This window comes from Lycium barbarum, chromosome 4 (genome assembly GCF_019175385.1).
Source record: "Lycium barbarum isolate Lr01 chromosome 4, ASM1917538v2, whole genome shotgun sequence".
NCBI classification, from domain to species: Eukaryota; Viridiplantae; Streptophyta; class Magnoliopsida; order Solanales; family Solanaceae; genus Lycium; species Lycium barbarum.
Window position 1 is genome coordinate 123,098,647 of NC_083340.1, and position 19,034 is coordinate 123,117,680.

Consider the following 19,034-nt stretch of genomic DNA (forward strand, 5'->3'; position numbering starts at 1 on the left):
CTCAAGTATAATTATTCATGCACCTTCCGATGACTGAGGTGTAAACTTATAAGCATGAAAGGGTGGAATTGTTTTTTAGCTTATTTTTTGTTGTATTCTTTATTAATGATAATGTTATAAAAAGACACGTCCAATTTTAGATTATTTCATAATCTTATTAACCGGAAGAAACCGCATTTTTTTTTATATTTATTTCCTGCCAAAAGCTTGGTTCTCTTCCAAGAAAGCAGACATATCTGTTAGGTATTTGGTGTGAATGAGATATGAAAGTTTTATTTCCTTTGCCTTTTCCGAAAAGACAATTTTTTTACCGAAAAGACACACCTGTTTCTTAACAGACACCTATTGTTGGCTATAAATATCTAGCCATCCCTTCAGATTTTACTTACAAAAATTCTGATTGTCTTCTTCCTTCTTTCTGCACTTCAAATATATTTTGTGTGATTTGATGTCGTCTTTTGCGTTCGCCGTTCGTCGGAGTTTGAGATACCGCTATTACGCTGGTGAGTTAATTCGTTCTATCCTGGGATGATATATTCAACAACTTCAGATACTTGAGGGGAATAATTTCTTTAAGGAAACACTGTGAATTCAGTGGGCTCGAATTTATTTTCCTTTCTTTCAGATTCTGTTTTAGATTATTTTTCGACTACAGATTGTCAACAATCTTAATGAAATTACTATTTTTGTATATTCTGTATTCTATTAATCTACTAGAATCTTACTGTTTTGACAAAGAAAAAAAAGTAACTTTTCAGAAATAAAAGTACTCTTTTCTGAGTTAAAAAAAAAAATCTTTTCAGAAATAAAAAGTGCTCTTTTTGGAGACTAAAACATTTGTGGTTTTCTACTCTGCTGTGTGGAGATTAAAATCTGTGTGATTTTCTACTCCAAGTTACTACTCGGTTTAAAGAATATAAAAACTTTACCAATTTAGTAACGCTCGTTGATTGAAGATATAAAATCTTCGCAGCTTGTTTATTCGGTTTGAAGAGATAAAAACTTCACTGATTTGTGCAGAAATAATTCGGTTTGAAGATATAAAAACTTCGCTGTTTATTAATCTGGTTAAGGACACATAACCGTATATACACAAAAGAATGACATACCAAAAGTACAACAACAACTTTGGAACAAGATGAGTGCTCCAATGTCAGTTGAACAGCAACCTACGGGGGCGGATCACCAAGCTTCTATCTGCACTTGCTGGCATGAAATGCAGCTCCCCCAAAAAGGGACAAAGTATTGAGTATGTAGGTTATAAAAGTAACATGAAAGAGACATAAGAAACATAGGGTGAAATAAATGCGACCTGTATGTCTGAACTGTCTCTGTGGCCCAATGATGTACATAAACACTGTGCATGCATGCATGAGGTCATACATATATATGCGTATTTAACACAGTCAAGCCTCTATGGCATCCCATCGTTTCTTATCGGCCTCTGTGGGCATCATCATCATCATATGACCAGCTGATCAGCTGGTAATGCGTATTTAATGCCGTCAAATTTCCCATACCCTATACATACATATAAGACATAATATATGCGTATATAATGCCTGAGGGGTCACAGGTTTGTACATGCATAACTATATAAAATGAAATGCATTACTATGATAAACGTATGTCCTAAATCTGTCGGAGTGACGTAAGGTCGGTATACCTCCGAACATCTTTATGGGGCAGCATTTTCATCATCCAGTAACTCTAAGAATCATACTGAATCTAAATAAAGACTTTCTAAAGACAACATTATAGAACATGAATCAAAATGGATCATCCCTAACTTCTAAGAATAGAATCGTTATGGATTAACGCTACATGTACGTCTTGTTATTAAGGATCATGCCAAAATAAAGGAAACTCAACCTTAACATACCTCAAGTTGTCCAAGCAATCCAACAACAAGCTTATTACCTCTAGAGCATCAATCCTATAACAAAAGAATACATATACAACTTAAATGGCGCTAGTATATCACGTATATCAATGATAACTCGATTCAAAAGTGAAACTAGCAGCATTTCCCCCATTCCTCAATCATTACCACATAGTCTACAACCAGCAATTAACACAACAATCTTATATGATTTTCTTTAAGCTCGCATTCACAACATTTAAAGATATACAATTGAGCAGCCCATACACAATTGTATACAATACTTTCCTTCTTCCAAATACACCAAGTATAACAATCTCAACACATTCTCAATACTAACTATTATCCCCTCATAACCAAATTTTGCTAAAAGTACACTAACAATCATAGTTCATGCTAGATTACAACTCAAAATAACATCAAATTCATGTTTGAACATTTTCTCCGATTTCTTTCCTTCAAACCTTAGTATAACTATCACATAAACTTTTAACCGTGGAAATAAGATGAAATCTTTCCTCAAGAACTCAAGAACACTTTAATTCCAAGACCACTTCACTTTAAAATTTCTTCCCAAGCTTCTACAAGAAAGAGAGATAAGTTTCAACATTACTTTAAAAACCCTAAGCGTTCAATTCTCACTTTGATCTTTGATTTTCACTTGAAAGAGTGATTGAATGTGTTGAAGGAGGTTTCTAGAGCTTTCATGAACTTGGGTTTATGTTAAAATGACTTAAAAATGAAGAGGGGTCGTGATATAGAAAATCAAAAAAAATTCACCGCCTCAGAAGATACGGTCTATAATACCGAATAAAATTATATGGCCAACTCACTGGCCGTATAATTTTATACGGACCGTATAGTGATCCGTATTTTCCAACCCAAAAATTTGCCTTCTCTATTAAATTTTTAGCTCCTTAAATACGGTCAGTATCTCAAGATACGGTCCGTATAAAGCAATTCCAGAACCAAACTTTTTCGGAACGTATTTTCTTCAATTCTCTTATTCTCAAATCCTTCCCTTACTTACCAAACATGAACTTAAACCCTTATAAACATAAGATAAGCATGCCCAACCTCATATAACCTCGAAGAAAATTCCGGTGTCCAAGACTAGGGCCATTAACATATGACGAATCTCAACATATAAAACTATGAGGTGTAACGTCTTTTAGCAATAACTGAGAAGAAGTTAAAAGATCTCTTTATCTCGTTTTGAGAAAAGAGTCACAACTTTCTTGGCATTAAACATATGAGTTCCTGGCACATGATTTTTCTATCATAACGTAAATGTCAATTTTGGGGGGCCAATACTTGGTAAGTATTGGCAAAGATGACGTGGTGGGAAAACTTTTGGAAGACAAATGGAGAAGGCACCAGATTATGTGATGAGATTTATTCTCTGCTTGAAGGAGAATATTAGAGAGCATTGAAATTCACCACTCAAAGAGATAACTCTCAGTGCAATGTCTACGAGTAGTTCTCTTTAAAAGTCAAATGAGACAATTGTTCAAGCTTAACCACAGTGTTCAGCCACTGTTTGGAGAGTTCAGAATGGAAAAAAAGGTTCTATTTTTTTTCTCTAACTTAATTTAAAATTTATTTGTTAATTTCTACTCTATATGATTTATAAAATCTTGTTTTTATAAATGTGAGGGTGTATGTTCATTATGTGATGAGCTCAAAATATTTCATTTACCATAAAATTAATTAGTTGGTATATAATGTGGCATCATGCACGAAATATGTGGAATATTATTTTCAAGGTGTTAAGGCATGAATTAGACTTACATTTATACTTTAAAATTATTCTAGAGATCATGAAAGTAATATGTATATATTATTTTGGCTCAAAATTAGATGAATTTCTCTGAAAAGTTTTTGTAAAACACAATATTTTGTTTTTGTGTGTATGCCAAATTTTTGAAATTTGTCAAGAACTATTCTTTAAGATGAAGAAGAATGAAACATCTTCTTTGATTCCTAGACAATCATTATCTTTGGGGTTAAATGTCTATAGATATAGTACTTCGACACATTTACAACGAGTGATCAGTGATGGATGGAAGTTGAATCTGTCTGAAAAAATTGCAGCAACAATTAAAAGTGAAATGAACAATAGACATTTTGTTCCATACTTATGTTAGACTAATTCCTTTTCCATCTCCATTCAGTATACTGATAGTGGGTAATACTTTTTATATCCGTTCCAAATGTGTCTCGTATGAAGATTATTTTGACCATGTAGAATGGAAAATATATCATGGAATTTTTAGCAAAATTTGGTAACTTTCTAACAAGTTTCTACCTTACTTTTTTCCGGATAATACAAGAATTTTCTTGAATCTATTTGATAAAATAGAAAAGTTGAATTCTAATTGGCAGAACCATAAAACATTAATGACATGATGTCTTTAGTAACTGATTTCATTGTTCCAATTCGACAAGATGTTGTTTTGACATTTGATACTGGAGAACTCTGTCACGCCATTCTTGCATATCATCTAGCAAATGAAATCAATTACAAGATAAAGACACTTCAAAGGAATCACTAAAATCACATGTCACGTTTGGTAATAAGAAAACTGTTTTGTGTCGTACTTTGTGTCGTATCATTGTAGGATAACTGAAGTCTCTTGATGGAAATAAAAGTTGGGTGTTTTATGATGTATGTGCAAAAATATTTGGCACCAGTTAAGAATGATTGCTTAGCATGAAGTTTGGCTAATAAGATTCTAACATCAAAACGTTTGAAGGCATTTTTTTAGTGCATGCTGACTTAGGATCATTGATGTGCATTTTGATATGATGTTATGGAGAGAAATTCTTCATATGACCTTTAATTTTGAGTTGCCCAAGAATAGAGAACTTAAAATATTTGAAATGCGGGGCTTCCTGGCTTATGATAAATTCAATATTAGACTTAGTATTTAATTTGGAATAACAAGAGATATGAAAATTGATGGCATTCTTGTATATTACGCCAAACCAATAAAATCTATAATGAATTTTTGATACACCAAATTGATAATTGGTTATATACTTGTTCAGAAGAGTTATGTTCTTTCATCAAAAGGTGTCACTAGAAATGTCTTGTTTTTATGAAAATATGTGTATATTAAAATATAATTATCCGTATTGACATGGATGTTGGTAAAAGGCTACCCGTTGTTTATTTTTTGATAAATACGACGTTAAATTAATCATTGATAATAATGAATGCCTTGTTAATAAGTTCTTGTTTCCCGTGGAACTTTTGTGTGTGTTGGGTTGGGGGGGGGGTGCGGTGGGGAGGGAACTATCCTTATGATTAGCAAAATACTCAATAGAGTGCCTAGAGAAAAACACAATTATTCCATATGAAAAGTGGAAAGGAAGAAAGCAACTTGAATTACTTCAAAGTGTAGGGGTGTTTACCTAAAGTGCAAATTCCTAAACCCAAAAGGTTAAAAATAGGACTAAAAACTGTTGATTTGTTTTGTAGGATATGCACCAATATTAAAGGATATCGGTTTATGGTTCGCAAATCAGAAAATGCTGATTGACATTATTCTAGTATGTTAACCCCATGATATATGTCTTGATGGTATTGATATGGTATGCCCTTGGTGGTAATATGGTAGTTAGTAAAATCTTCACATAACTCGTTCTGTCTTGGTAAGGAATAGTTGATCGAACTACTAATTTGATGTTGTTGGTCATATGTCTTTCATTATAGGTAGTGTTCTTTAGTTTCGTGAACGGATGTCACTTGAAAGGTTGTAAATTTTCATGATAAAATGTATTTGTTGAAAGACAAATATTTACAAAAGACAAGACGGTTCATTGAATATATGAGTTCATTGATTTATAAATCGAAGAACCAATTGATGATAATGATAAAAATCGACAATAGCTTGAATTTTCACATCGGTGAATGTGTTATTAGTTGGATATTTGAAGAAGTAGACTTACAAGAAGTGGCATGGTTGAGATATATATATATATATATATATATATATATATATATATATATATATATATATATATATATATATATTGTTGAAAGGATGTGGCTACAACTGATGTTAACCATCCACGGGTACCATGATTTCACTTTAAATGTAGTTAGCGGTCCGCGATATATCCTATTTTAGTAGAATTTTTGTTTTGCATTATAATAAATATCCCGCAGTTATTGAGGGGTATAATGATGCAAATTGAATCACTGGGTCAACCAAAATAAACACAAGTAGATATATTTTTACCATTGGTGGAGGAGCAATGTCTTGGAAATCGTCCAAAAAAAGTTGTATCGGCCGATCCATAATGAAGGCCAAGTTCATAGATTTAGACATGATCGGTGAAAAAGCTGAGTTGCTCCATAATTTCATGGAAGATATTCCATTCTGGCCCAAACCGTTGGCAGCAATATGCATACATTGAGATAGCCAAACAATAATAGGTAGGGTAGGGAGCGTTATGTATAACGTGATATCTCATCACATACAACGGAGACACAATACCGTTAGACAACTACTCTCTAGTGGAGTTATCACTATTGACTATATAAAGTTAAGAGATAACGTGTCGGGTCCACTTACAAAAGGCCTAACTAGAGAGGCAGTTGAAAGATCATCGAGGGGAAAGGGTTTAAGGCCTAGGGCAAGTCATCATGGCGATAACTCTATCTAGTAGACTGGAGATCCCAATATTTAGGTTCAAAGAGATCAAACAAAGTTATGAATGACGGTTCAACATTGTCAAATAACTCAACCTATTCTCATGATGAAGACAATGTTTAGAAACAAGGATAACACATTAAGGCTTTTTAACGAATTAATAAAGCTTAAGCTTTTTAATGATTTCTAAGTTAAGCAGGTATGACAAATAGTGTATCTACAGGATGACACGATTAGGAATCACCTATGTGAGTGTGAAGTGTAAGCCGCTTCAAGAAGTATGTTAGGTAAAGGCCCATGCCCTACACACTCATGAAACTAGGCGGTGTTCATGGTTGAAACCAACACAACAATGAGAACCAAAGACGATTAAGGGTTAATTGTGTGACATATGGTTGTCTAGTTATACACCAAAGAGCGACAGTTCAAAGATATTAAATCTACCAATTGGCCAAGTATCCGACATATGTTCACTACAGAAAGTTCAAAGGGAAACCTATTTATTCAGATGCAATTAATCTTTACTTACAAATCACACACTAGTCGATACATTTCTTGATCATACAACCATTCTCTATCCATGTGGGGGATTGTTAGGTATTTTTGATGTGAATGGGAAATGAAAGTTTTATTTCCATTGCTTTTTTCGGAAAGACAAAAATTTTACCGAAAAGGTACATGTCTTTTCAGAAAAGACACACCTGTTTCTTAACAGACACCTATTATTGGCTATAAATCTCTAGACATCCCTTCAGATTTTACTTACGAAAATTCTAATTATCTTCTACCTTCTTTTTGCACTTAAAATAAATTTTGTGTGATTTACTGCCGTCTTTTGTGTTCGCCGTTCACGGGGATTTGAGGTACTGCTACGCTGGTGAGTTAATTCATTCTATCCTGGGAGGATATATTCCATAACCTCGGGTACTTGAGGGGAATAATTTCCTTAAGAAAATACTGTGAATTCAGTGGGCTTGAATTTATTTTTCTTTCTTTTCAGATTCTGTTTTACATTATTTTCTGAATACATATTGTCAACAATACCAATTTCCAGAAAGAAAAAAAAAGCGGACATACCAAGTTGCGCCTATGTCAGTTTATTTTCTTCTTTACATTTTAATATATGTTTATTACTTATTTATAAAACTAAACTTGGTTAATCTTTTACACGAAGAAAATTAGTAATCTATATATAATATAAAGCTGGGCATATACAAGGTGACGTGACACCTCTATGGCCACCATTCCTATTTATCTTTTATCTCCTTTTTTTTTTTTGACCTTTTTCTCTTATTTTCACCTTAAGACATTGATTAAAATTATATTAATTTTCACCCTTAAATTCTTCCATTAATTTCTTCATTAATTTATATTTATGGAGGTTACACTATAGCACAACGGAAGAGCAAAAATTCCTGAAGCCCTTATGATTGCACATATTAGCTTCTTCTCTTAAATTTCTTTCGTTAATTCTTTAATATTAGAAGTTACATATACGGATGTTACATTATAATCTATGGCACACCCGAAAAGGCAATAGATTGAAGAGTCTGTTCTTATTCCTGAAGGTAGCGGTTGATTCATTCTCCTTCCCCTAGAATTAATGCATGTTAATGTACATTAAATTTTACAGTAATATAGAGAGAGAACGAGGAGTTTTGAGGAGTTGGGTAATGATGGAAGATCAAGATGATATAGAGAATAAAGGAGTTGGGGTGATGATAATGGAAGATGGCAAAGATTTAGAGAGGACAATTTTAACGGTTTCTGACCCCCCATAAGAATTATATGCAATCCCATTATCTTTACAAACATATTCACCATGAAGTGCATAGCCACTAGGCTCATCATCACCACATTCTTCCCATTCTTGCAAATTCCCACCAATTGGTTCATATCGAAAGTGTGAGGAAGGAGCATACCTCAATTTTCCCCCATGTCCATGGTGTGTAAAATGAGACTCTTCATGCTCGTATCCACCATAGGACCCTTCTTCATACTCATCTACTCCTTCTTATGCATAAGCCTCATGAGGTGTTGCGTCACAATTGCCGTCGGAGTAGTATTCTTCACCCTCGTACGAGTGATGATCATATCGACCACGTTCCTCATATGACTCATGAGCACTATCACCATCATTTTCGTTATAAGAATAGTGATGTTCATATCCCATGTCATCTCCCACATAGCCTCCGTGACCCTCATAGTCATACCCTCCATTGCTAGAGGCATAACCATCAAAATCATCTCCACAAGACTCGGAAGCTATGGATGACATCCTTATCTCTCCTTCTCCTTATGTCTCCTCTTCGTGTACCTACAAAACGAGCAAACAATATTAGTAGCAAAAGCTCCTCACGTCACTCGTATTTGCACTCAAACTTACCGCTCAACCTAAAGCTTCTTCCAAAGTTGGTCAAGAACCCTCTTAATCCAAATCAATTCACAAGATTGCTAACCTTTGTGGAGGAATAGATTCTTGTTAATCGAAAGACGGACGACTCGATAAAGCAAAAGAACTTGAGCCAAGAAGATTCAACGATGTTAAAACGAGAAAATCTTGAAAGAATTGGCACGAAAAAATTAAGGACTCAAGAACTAGTTAACAACTAATAGGATCGATTAATAGTTGTTAATTAGTTGTAAGAATCAAAGAAAGGAAGTTAAGAAGGAATCAAACCGTTTTCGAGCACTTAGACAATCTTCTGGAGGTCGTGCGTTAGCTATGCGTCGCACACCCTTCGCACAAAATACCTCTCTCTAAATCTGACACTTAGAAAATTTTCGGAGTTTCCAGAGTCGTGTGATGGCCATGCGTCGCACAAGGATCGCACAAAATACCCCTCTCTGAATCTTTGCAACTCACACTGATTTTTCTGAGATTTTTTTTTTGGTCATGCGATGGCTACGCGACACACAGCGAGAGCACAAGCCTCACCGTGCGATGGTTGCGCGAAGCACAACCAAAGCACAACCTCCTGTGAGTTTTTTCTTGAACTTTGGGCTGGATTTTCTGAATTTGGATGATGTATTGGGCCCATTAAATCTAGGATCTTTCCCTTTTGGGGTGGAAAAACAACTTTTGACAACTTTGGGAAAATATTTTGGATCAAACTCCCTTTTTGGTCTTCTTCTTCACTATGAAGATATGAAGATGCTCAAGAAGATGAAGAACACCCAAAATCCAATCCACCTCCAAATCAACTTATTTTCCCACCAATTTTCAGATCTAGATTCCCTTTCACCTAGAGAACAAAGCCCAATAAGAATTAACTTCAATTTAGCCTCAATCACCCAAACCCATTTGGAGTTTTTCAAAAAGCTTGAAGGTCTTCAATGGTGATTTTTCAAAACACCTCCAAACACTCCCAAATTCGAGATCTAGATGGATTTGACCACAAGGAACTTGATTCTAACTTCAAATCCACCAAACAACAAAAAATTTTCTGATTTTTTTTCTTTTTCTTTTTCGACCTTTTTGTTTTTTCAACCAAGGATTGAAGAATTGATGGACTCCTCAACCTTGCTCTGATACCAAATGATACGAATCGATTTGGGGATGAAGCCAAATCAACTCAAAATGCGGAAATTAAGGAGAAAGGGGATGAGAATTAGAGGATAGATACTTGACCCGAATAGGGGAATCCTATAGACAAATCTAGGTATATGAAACCTAAACCCTTCTAATTTGAATTCAACAACCCAAAAGAACCAAAGCAATATGAATTCAAGGCAAGATATTCGGATGAAATCCACAAACGAACAATCTTCATGAAATCATTGGAAATAAACGGTTCAAAGACCAACAATGGAATCCACCATTAAATCTACTAAACTAAGCTAAACCCTAGCTAAACAAACTATGATAATCCTATCATCACTCAAATATTCATAATCCAAAATCTAGGTAATCAAAGTAATCAAATGAAAGACAAGCTAAGTAAAGAAGACTAATAGGAAATTACAATGCTACCCTTAATGAAGTAAGGGCCTTGTTTGGCTAGTCTTCTTAGTGTAGTCTTCAATTCAAGAATTGGCCTTCCATGGCCAAACACGCCCCTCCTTGCATAGATGGCCCTCTAATCAACCTTGCATGCATGGCCTTCTTGCAAGCATAACCTTCTTTGCACAAATAGACAACTCCCTACCTTGTCCAAGTTTGTACATGTAGCCAATTTACAGAAATGCCCCTATTTGCACGTTTGGCCACTTTGCGCATTTGGCCCCCTTTCTAATAGCTTATTCTTCAAGCCACACCCAAACTACCTCCCACATATCATAAGCCTCATTGTGGGGCTTGTATGGGCCTTCAACGCCATCCTTATCATCCATGCCGCTTGTAGAGCTTGAAGTTCTATATCTTGGCCTTGGATGTAAGTCTTGAAATGAGGTGTGCCAAGTAGGATCGTATCATCCTCCCCTTCTTCATAAGGATTCATCCTCGAATCCAAACTTAGCAAAACCCAAGGGAAGACATACGAAAACATACTCCTCAAGGATTGAGGGTTAGCACACAAAATAATAACCACACATACATGCCAAGGATGGACAAATTTGTGGTACAACCACACATCAATAGCAATCATGCTATCAAGTGTGCACATGAGGTATCAAGAAGTTGAGTCCTCCAAGATTCATGACATGAGGATAGAGTAATAAAACCCATGGATGCAAAATACGAAGCATGTAATACTACATTGGTTCTATTTGACAAGAAGCACCATAGGAACACATTTTCCAAATAAGGTGTTCCTAAATCCAACAAGGTAACACCCGGGTCAAATGGGAAGTATAGCCACCTATTAGGGTTAATAAAACAACCAACTACCCCACAAGTACCTTCCTCAACATAAGATGCACCCCCAACACAAATAAGAGCGTCATCATATGCAAAAAGGTAATAAAGAAAGGTATCACTTAAGATAACTTCCTCATCCATGTCATTCTCCAATGTAGCTTCACAATTAGGTTCAAGAATAAGATCATTCAATAGGCTATTATGAAGTTGAACATGAACGGAAGAATTTGCAATTTCTAGACAAGAATCACCTTCCTTTGTAACACTTTCCTTCCCCACAAATGGATCACAATCCTTCAAAGGAGGATCTCTATCATGGGAAAGATTGTCATCATTCCGTAGTGGATACATATCACATTATAGCCTCCAAAAGAAACCAAATGCTCAACATTACCAAACATCCCACTAGGTTCATCATTCCTAATAGTCATGTCAATATCAAATAATGCATTACCTATAAAGAGAGAAGGATCACTTAACATTGAAATATCAAAGCATGCAATTCCACTCTCATAAAGACAACAGTCACTTTCCACAATACTTTCATGCACACGACTAGGTAAATGGTCAATTGTACCAATATCATCACTAAATTGAGGGTCATTAAGCACATCACAAGGTTACTCAAATAGTGGATTTTCATAGCAAACAAATTGATCAACACAAGCAACCACACTACAAATTGGACGCAAATTGATCTTGCTAGAAAAATCAATTCGGTCATCGCTAGGATCAACTAGTGGGTGTCCTAACATCTCACATGACAATGTACTAACATGCAAACCAAGAGGATCAACACTAGGTGGACACAACTTGAACTCAAGAGAAGAGTCAAGATAGTCATCAATAGGATCAACTAGTGTTGGACCATCCATTTCAACTACATTGTCAATTGTCATTATAGCACTAGGCACATCACAAGGCAAAGATTCATTAAGCTCATTTAGGGAAAAGCTATCATTTGTACTCACTTCAACAATATGTTCATTCACATCATTTAGAGAGTTAAGATTAGCTATTGTACCTTGAGGTTCGCATTCATCTCCTTTGCCTCGGGTTTCATCTTTGGAGAGTATTTCTTTAGAAGGGTTGGGAAAACTCTCCACCTCATCCTCTTCCTCTTCACAAGGGTTGGGTTTATCTTCCTCCAATTGTTTGAGTAAGCGTCCCAACATTACGCGGTGCATTTCTTCTAATTTCTCCTTACGCCCTAGTGAAGGGTTGGATCCTCCACCTATAGCAAGTACGGTTGGAAAAAGAGACATTCGTTCATTGTCCACTACAAACTCATGCCACCTTCGCCCAAACGAAACCCTATGCTTTTGGAACCAAGGATTACCCAAACATATGTGACAATCATCTAGTGGGAGTATATTGCACCAAACCTCTTCTTCTTGGTAGTCGCCACGGGTAACGAACACCTTCGCGCTCCTATCAACCAAGAACCCTCGTGAATCATAGTAAGGGTCTTGTTTCATCATACACTCTATACCCAATTGTGCAACTGCTTGAGGTGCAAGGTAGTTTCTATAGCTCCAATCATCCAACACAAGAACATACCCTGCACTACCAAGTAAAGTAATTTTTGTCTCATGTATTCGCCTCTCCGGGTCATTTCTAACTTGAGAGCTTGCATTCCCTCTACTTTCTTCACCTAACAACATTCCCCTCCTAGCATCCACACCATAACTATGAGAACATGGCACATTCGTTCTAGGATAAGAAGTATGGTTCATTGTATTTCTTGAAGTAGGAAATGTATACTCTCTTCTCCTCTTCGGACTACTCTTACATGGTCAAATCCACACACTTATACCATTTTGCTTTGAATAGGAAGCTTTACAAGGCGATGTATGTGACTGTCTACTAGAAGACCCCCCATAAGAATTATATGCAATCCCATTATCTTTACAAACATATTCACCATGAAGTGCATAGCCACTAGGCTCATCATCACCACATTCTTCCCATTCTTTCAAATTCCCACCAATTGGTTCATATCGAAAGTATGAGGAAGGAGCATACCTCAATTTTCCCCCATGTCCATGGTGTGTAGAATGAGACTCTTCATGCTCGTATCCACCATAGGACCCTTCTTCATACTCATCTACTCCTTCTTCTTCATAAGCCTCATGAGGTGTTGCGTCACAATTGCCCTCGGAGTAGTATTCTTCACCCTCGTACGAGTTATGATCATATCGACCACGTTCCTCATATGACTCATGAGCACTATCACCATCATATTCGTTGTAAGAATAGTGATGTTCATATCTCATGTCATCTCTCTCATAGCCTCCGTCACCTTCATAGTCATACCCTCCATTGCTAGAGGCATAACCCTCAAAATCATCTCCACAAGACTCGGAAGCTATGGATAACATCCTTATCTCTCCTTCTCCTTATGTCTCCTCTTCGTGTACCTACAAAACAAGCAAACAAGATTAGTAGCAAAAGCTCCTCACGTCACTCGTATTTGCACTCAAACTTACCTCTCAACCTAAAGCTTCTTCCAAAGTTGGTCAAGAACCCTCTTAATCCAAATCAATTCACAAGATTGCTAACCTTTGTGGAGGAATAAATTCTTGTTAATCGAAAGGCGGACGACTCGATAAAGCAAAAGAACTTGAGCCAAGAAGATTCAACGATGTTAAAACGAGAAAAGCTTGAAAGAATTGGCACGAAAAAATTAAGGACTCAAGAACTAGTTAACAACTAATAAGATCGATTAATAGTTGTTAATTAGTTGTAAGAATCAAAGAAAGGAAGTTAAGAAGTAATCAAACCATTTTCGAGCACTTAGACAATCTTCTGCAGGTCGTGTGTTAGCTATGCGTCGCACACCCTTCGCACAAAACACCTCTCTCTGACTCTGACACTTAGAAAATTTTCGGAGTTTCCAGAGTCGTGCGATGGCCATGCGTCGCACAAGGATCGCACAAAATACCCCTCTCTGAATCTTTGCAACTCACTCTGATTTTTCTGAGATTTTTTTTTGGTCTTGCGATGGCTGCGCGACGCACATCCAAAGTACAAACCTCACCGTGCGATGGTTGCGCGAAGCACTACCAAAGCACAGCCTCCTGTGAGTTTTTCTTGAACTTTGGGCTGAATTTTCTGAATTTGGCTGATGTATGGGGCCCACTAAATCTAGGATCTTTTCCTTTTGGGGTGGAAAAATAACTTTTGATAACTTTGGGAAAATATTTTGGATCAAACTCCCTTTTTGGTCTTCTTCTTCACTATGAAGATATGAAGATGCTCAAGAACATGAAGAACACCCAAAATCCAATCCACCTCCAAATCAACTTATTTTTCCACCAATTTTCAGATCTAGATTCCCTTTCACCTAGAGAACAAAGCCCAATAAGAATTAACTTCAATTTAGCCTCAATCACCCAAACCCATTTGGAGTTTTTCAAAAAGCCTGAAGGTCTTCAATGGTGATTTTTCAAAACACCTCCAAACACTCCCAAATTCGAGATCTAGATGGATTTGACCGCAAGGAACTTGATTCTAACTTCAAATCCACCAAACAACAACAACTTTTCTAAATTATTTTCTTCGAATTTCTACCTTTTTGTTTTTTCAACCAAGGATTGAAGAATTGATGGAACAACTCCTCAACCTTGCTCTGATACAAAATGATATGAATCGATTTGGGGATGAAGCCAAATCTACTCAAAATGCGGAAATTAAGGAGAAAGGGGATGAGAATTAGAGGATAGATACTTGACCCGAATAGGGGAATCCTATAGACAAATCTAGGTATATGAAACCTAAACCCTTCTAATTTGAATTCAACAACCCAAAAGAACCAAAGCAATATGAATTCAAGGCAAGATATTCGGATGAAATCCACAAACGAACAATCTTCATGAAATCATTGGAAATAAACGGTTTAAAGACCAACAATGGAATCCACCATTAAATCTACTAAACTAAGTTAAACCCTAGCTAAACAAACTATGATAATCCTATCATCACTCAAATATTCATCATCCAAAATCTAGGTATTCTAAGTAATTAAATGAAAGACAAGCTAAGTAAAGAAGACTAATAGGCAATTACAATGCTACCCTTAATTAAGTAAGGGCCTTGTTTGGCTAGTCTTCTTAGTGTAGTCTTCAATTCAAGAATTGGCCTTCCATGGCCAAACACGCCCCTCCTTGAATAGATGGCTCTCTAATCAACCTTGCATGCATGGCCTTCTTGCAAGCATAACCTTCTTTGCACAAATAGCCAACTCCCGACATTGTCCAAGTTTGTACATGTAGCCAATTTACAGAAATGCCCCTATTTGCACGTTTGGCCACTTTGCGCATTTGGCCCCCTTTCTAATAACTTATTCTTCAAGCCTCGCCCAAGCCACCTCCCACATATCATAAGCCTCATTGTGGGGCTTGTATGGGCCTCCAAAGGCCTTCAACGCCATCCTTATTATCCATGCCGCTTGTAGAGCTTGAAGTTCCATATCTTGGCCCTGGATGTAAGTCTTGAAATGAGGTGTGCCAAGTAGGATCGTATCAATATCCATGTCAGGTTCCACTTAATATCCAACCTCTACAAAAACCCAGACTTTGCCATTAATATTATGCCAAACAGTTGCCATGTATTCCCATAACTTATACATTTCAATATGTCTTTGATGTTGAAAAGGCTCCATGAAGGCAATAAAATTGAATTTCTTCTGTCTATTTTGTTGACACCTAATTTTCAACTCATAAAAACGCGCATTTTAATTTCCAAATTTCCCGAATCCAAGACGGAGTAAGGATGCCCTTAAAAATTTTAAAATTTAAGGACCCCGAGAAAATTTAAAAAATGACGTTTAATTATTATTCTGTAAAAATTGATGATTGCAAGAAAATTACGAGTTATTTACTTTCATAAATATAATTCAAAAGGAAATATGTATCCCGCTCCGTCTAACTCGGGAAAATTATTAATTAAGACGACGTACGAATTACGGTTTATTTTTTACCACACTTTTCACATGCTTAAATATTCTCCGGAACTATATCAATATTAGGCTTGTTTTGAAGCTAATATTTCAAATTTACGAGTTTAAATTGTCATTTTGCCGAAATAACTATTTTATACGTGTATTTTAATGCTTAGTTTTATTTTAGCTTAGAATGGAGGAAAGGTTGAATTTAACTCTTTTAAAACATAAAGGGGGAGAACTTATTAAAAAATAGGTGGTGGAAGTTTATTAAAATAAACTATCCACCCCCCCCCCCCCCTCTTCATTTACCACCTGACCTCCCTTCGTCTTCCCTTTGAGGCGATAATAGGGACTGACTTAGGGTTTCATCGCGGTTCGATTATAGCCTTCTCCATGGCCATTTTAGGTCTTATTTTTTGGGGGTTTTAATCCTCACCTCTTGTTCTATCGATTATCAGGTTTAATTCGATTAAAATTTGTATGTTTGTCCCTAAAATCAATTAATTCTATGGTGTTACTGAGGCTATGTTCGTAGTAGGGTTGCCATGGGCGGGACCTCGAGTCCTTGGCCATCTTGTACACCATACCATACGTGAACATGACCTAGGGGAAATTCCCTAGAAACCCCATCCCATTCGAATACGATTTTTAGGATCCTTATATGTTTTAGTCCTATTTGTTACCATTTGGCTTGTTTTTATTTGTCCTATGTGTACTATTCGGTTATTTTCAGAATTTTAGGGACTTTGAGTTGGATATTTGGCACAATCTAGCTGGATTTTTGTTTGTATGTGTGAGGTGTATAATTTTTGATTGGATAATGGTACTATCTGTACAATTTTGTTATAGAATTCCTTTGTCCTAGGTTGGATTTTCGAAAAATTGAATTTAAGGTGGAAAAATTTGTTTTGATCGGGGGGATATACCTTTTTATCCCTAAAACCTACTAGGAATTGATATAAATAGGAGGTCTTGTGACCATTTGAAGGATCCGAATTTGTTTCTCTTTTGCTTAAAAAATTCTAAGTATAAAAACCGAAAAATACTACTACACTAAGGGAATATTCATATACTATATATACTACACTGGTATACAAAAACAAGACTAGATACGATCTTATAAGGTATACACCATTCCAAAGAATACAACTATTTTCACTAAAGATTGCAAAAAAGAAGTTGTTTTAAGGTCTTTGTTGGTGTTTAGTGTTGAAGCTTGGTCTAATCCCTCCTTTGATCTTTAGGTTGCCCCAACAAAAGGTAAAATCTTGTTTCAATCCTTGTTTTCATTTCAATTTATGATTATCTATTGTTTGTGATGTTTGTTAGTTAGAAAAAATGATTACATATTAGTTTGATTCTATTTTAATGATTAACTGAGCATTATGTGTCCCTTTTTGTGATTTGAAATTGAAAAATGAGTTAGGAAGCTTAAAATTAGATAATGTTAAGTAACTTTGAGTTGGTTAAGTTAATAAAAAACGAAGAAAAGATAGTTTATGTTAGAATTTTTGACACTAAGTTAAGTAGAGTTTGATATTTTTGGTCTAAGTTAGTTACTTTTAATGTTTCTTGTTAAATAATATTAGTTGGTTGAAAATCTGTTTTAGTTTGTGTTCTTATATCTCCTTAAACTTTTGTTTGATGGTTTGAAATTATAAGTTAGATTGGAAAACAATTTGGAAGGTTTGAAAGGAAAATATGATTAAGTAAACACCTTTAAGTCCAAAAATGTTTTCTTTTTGAACCTATTTTAGTCACAAGTATAAAAAGGGACTTCTTTCCTTCACTGTTGGGTAACTGTTTATTTGTTTCAATAGCTTGACTTATTTAGAACTACATGACTGTTTCCAAGAATGTTAAAACCTGTTTTACATAAGTGAGTTTCTTTCTGAAAATAGATCCTGGAGTTTTGTCGAAGTTTAATTGCAATTTATGAAAATTCGAATGTCTTGTATGAGTTTGAGTGTGAAAACAGAATTTGCAAGTCATCCTTGACTTTAAAACTACTAACTTGATTGAAGGACTTATAGCTTGATTTGTAATCTATTAGCCTTTTGCTTTGCCAGAAAAAATGATTTTAAAAGTAGGAGTTGTTCTTGAGATGTAATTTGAGGATTCTAAAGTTCTAAAAAGCTGGCTAAATGTAGGTAGAGTTTAAAAATGAAAACTTGGATGCTTTGTTAATTCTTAACTTTGTCAAGATAGTTCAAAGAAGGCGTGTCTAGCATTTGAGTGTGGTTTATGAGGGTTTTAGATTCTGGAACCAACTAAGTAATGTTAAAGCTAGAGTCTGGAACCTGTTTGCTAAATTGTGGTCTTGTGAGCCTCTGTATGGTCTTGTATTTGTTCCATGTCCATAAACTTTGAAAGATTAAAAGTTAAATACGCTAGAATTGCCCTTTGCTTCCAGTGCTTGTACTGTTTGAAATCTTTTGAGTCATAATGAAGTTGAAAATTGAATTGTGTTTTCAAAAATAAGTATAAAGGGTTCCAACCAGTGTTAAAGTTGAATGTGATTCCTGAATTTGTAGAAGTTGTTTTTTCCTTCTTTGTGTGTCTTAAATGTGTTTAAACTTACTTGTTCCATAATGTGTTTTCTTTTAAGTCTAATTGGCTTGATCACAGTTTTAAAACATTTAGAACTATAACATTGAATATTAAGAGGCTTAGGAATTGAGTTAAGAAGTGATTTAGAAATCATGTTTTTCCCTTGTTAGTTCAGTTTACCTCCCTTCCTTGTTTTAG

At 35.6% G+C, this 19,034-nt stretch overlaps 1 protein-coding gene across 1 annotated transcript; it reads right to left on the bottom strand.

Moving 5' to 3' along the window:
• Nucleotides 1–13,137: 13,137 nt before the first annotated feature.
• LOC132637727 (uncharacterized) lies at nt 13,138–13,722 on the bottom strand. Its single transcript, XM_060354774.1, has one exon. It carries the CDS (start codon nt 13,720–13,722, stop codon nt 13,138–13,140), a length of 585 nt encoding a protein of 194 aa, XP_060210757.1.
• Nucleotides 13,723–19,034: the final 5,312 nt, after the last annotated feature.

Bases quoted from the DNA above. Each gene is read 5' to 3' on its own strand.
- LOC132637727 (XM_060354774.1), bottom strand. From the start codon at position 13,722: ATGTTATCCATAGCTTCCGAGTCTTGTGGAGATGATTTTGAGGGTTAT.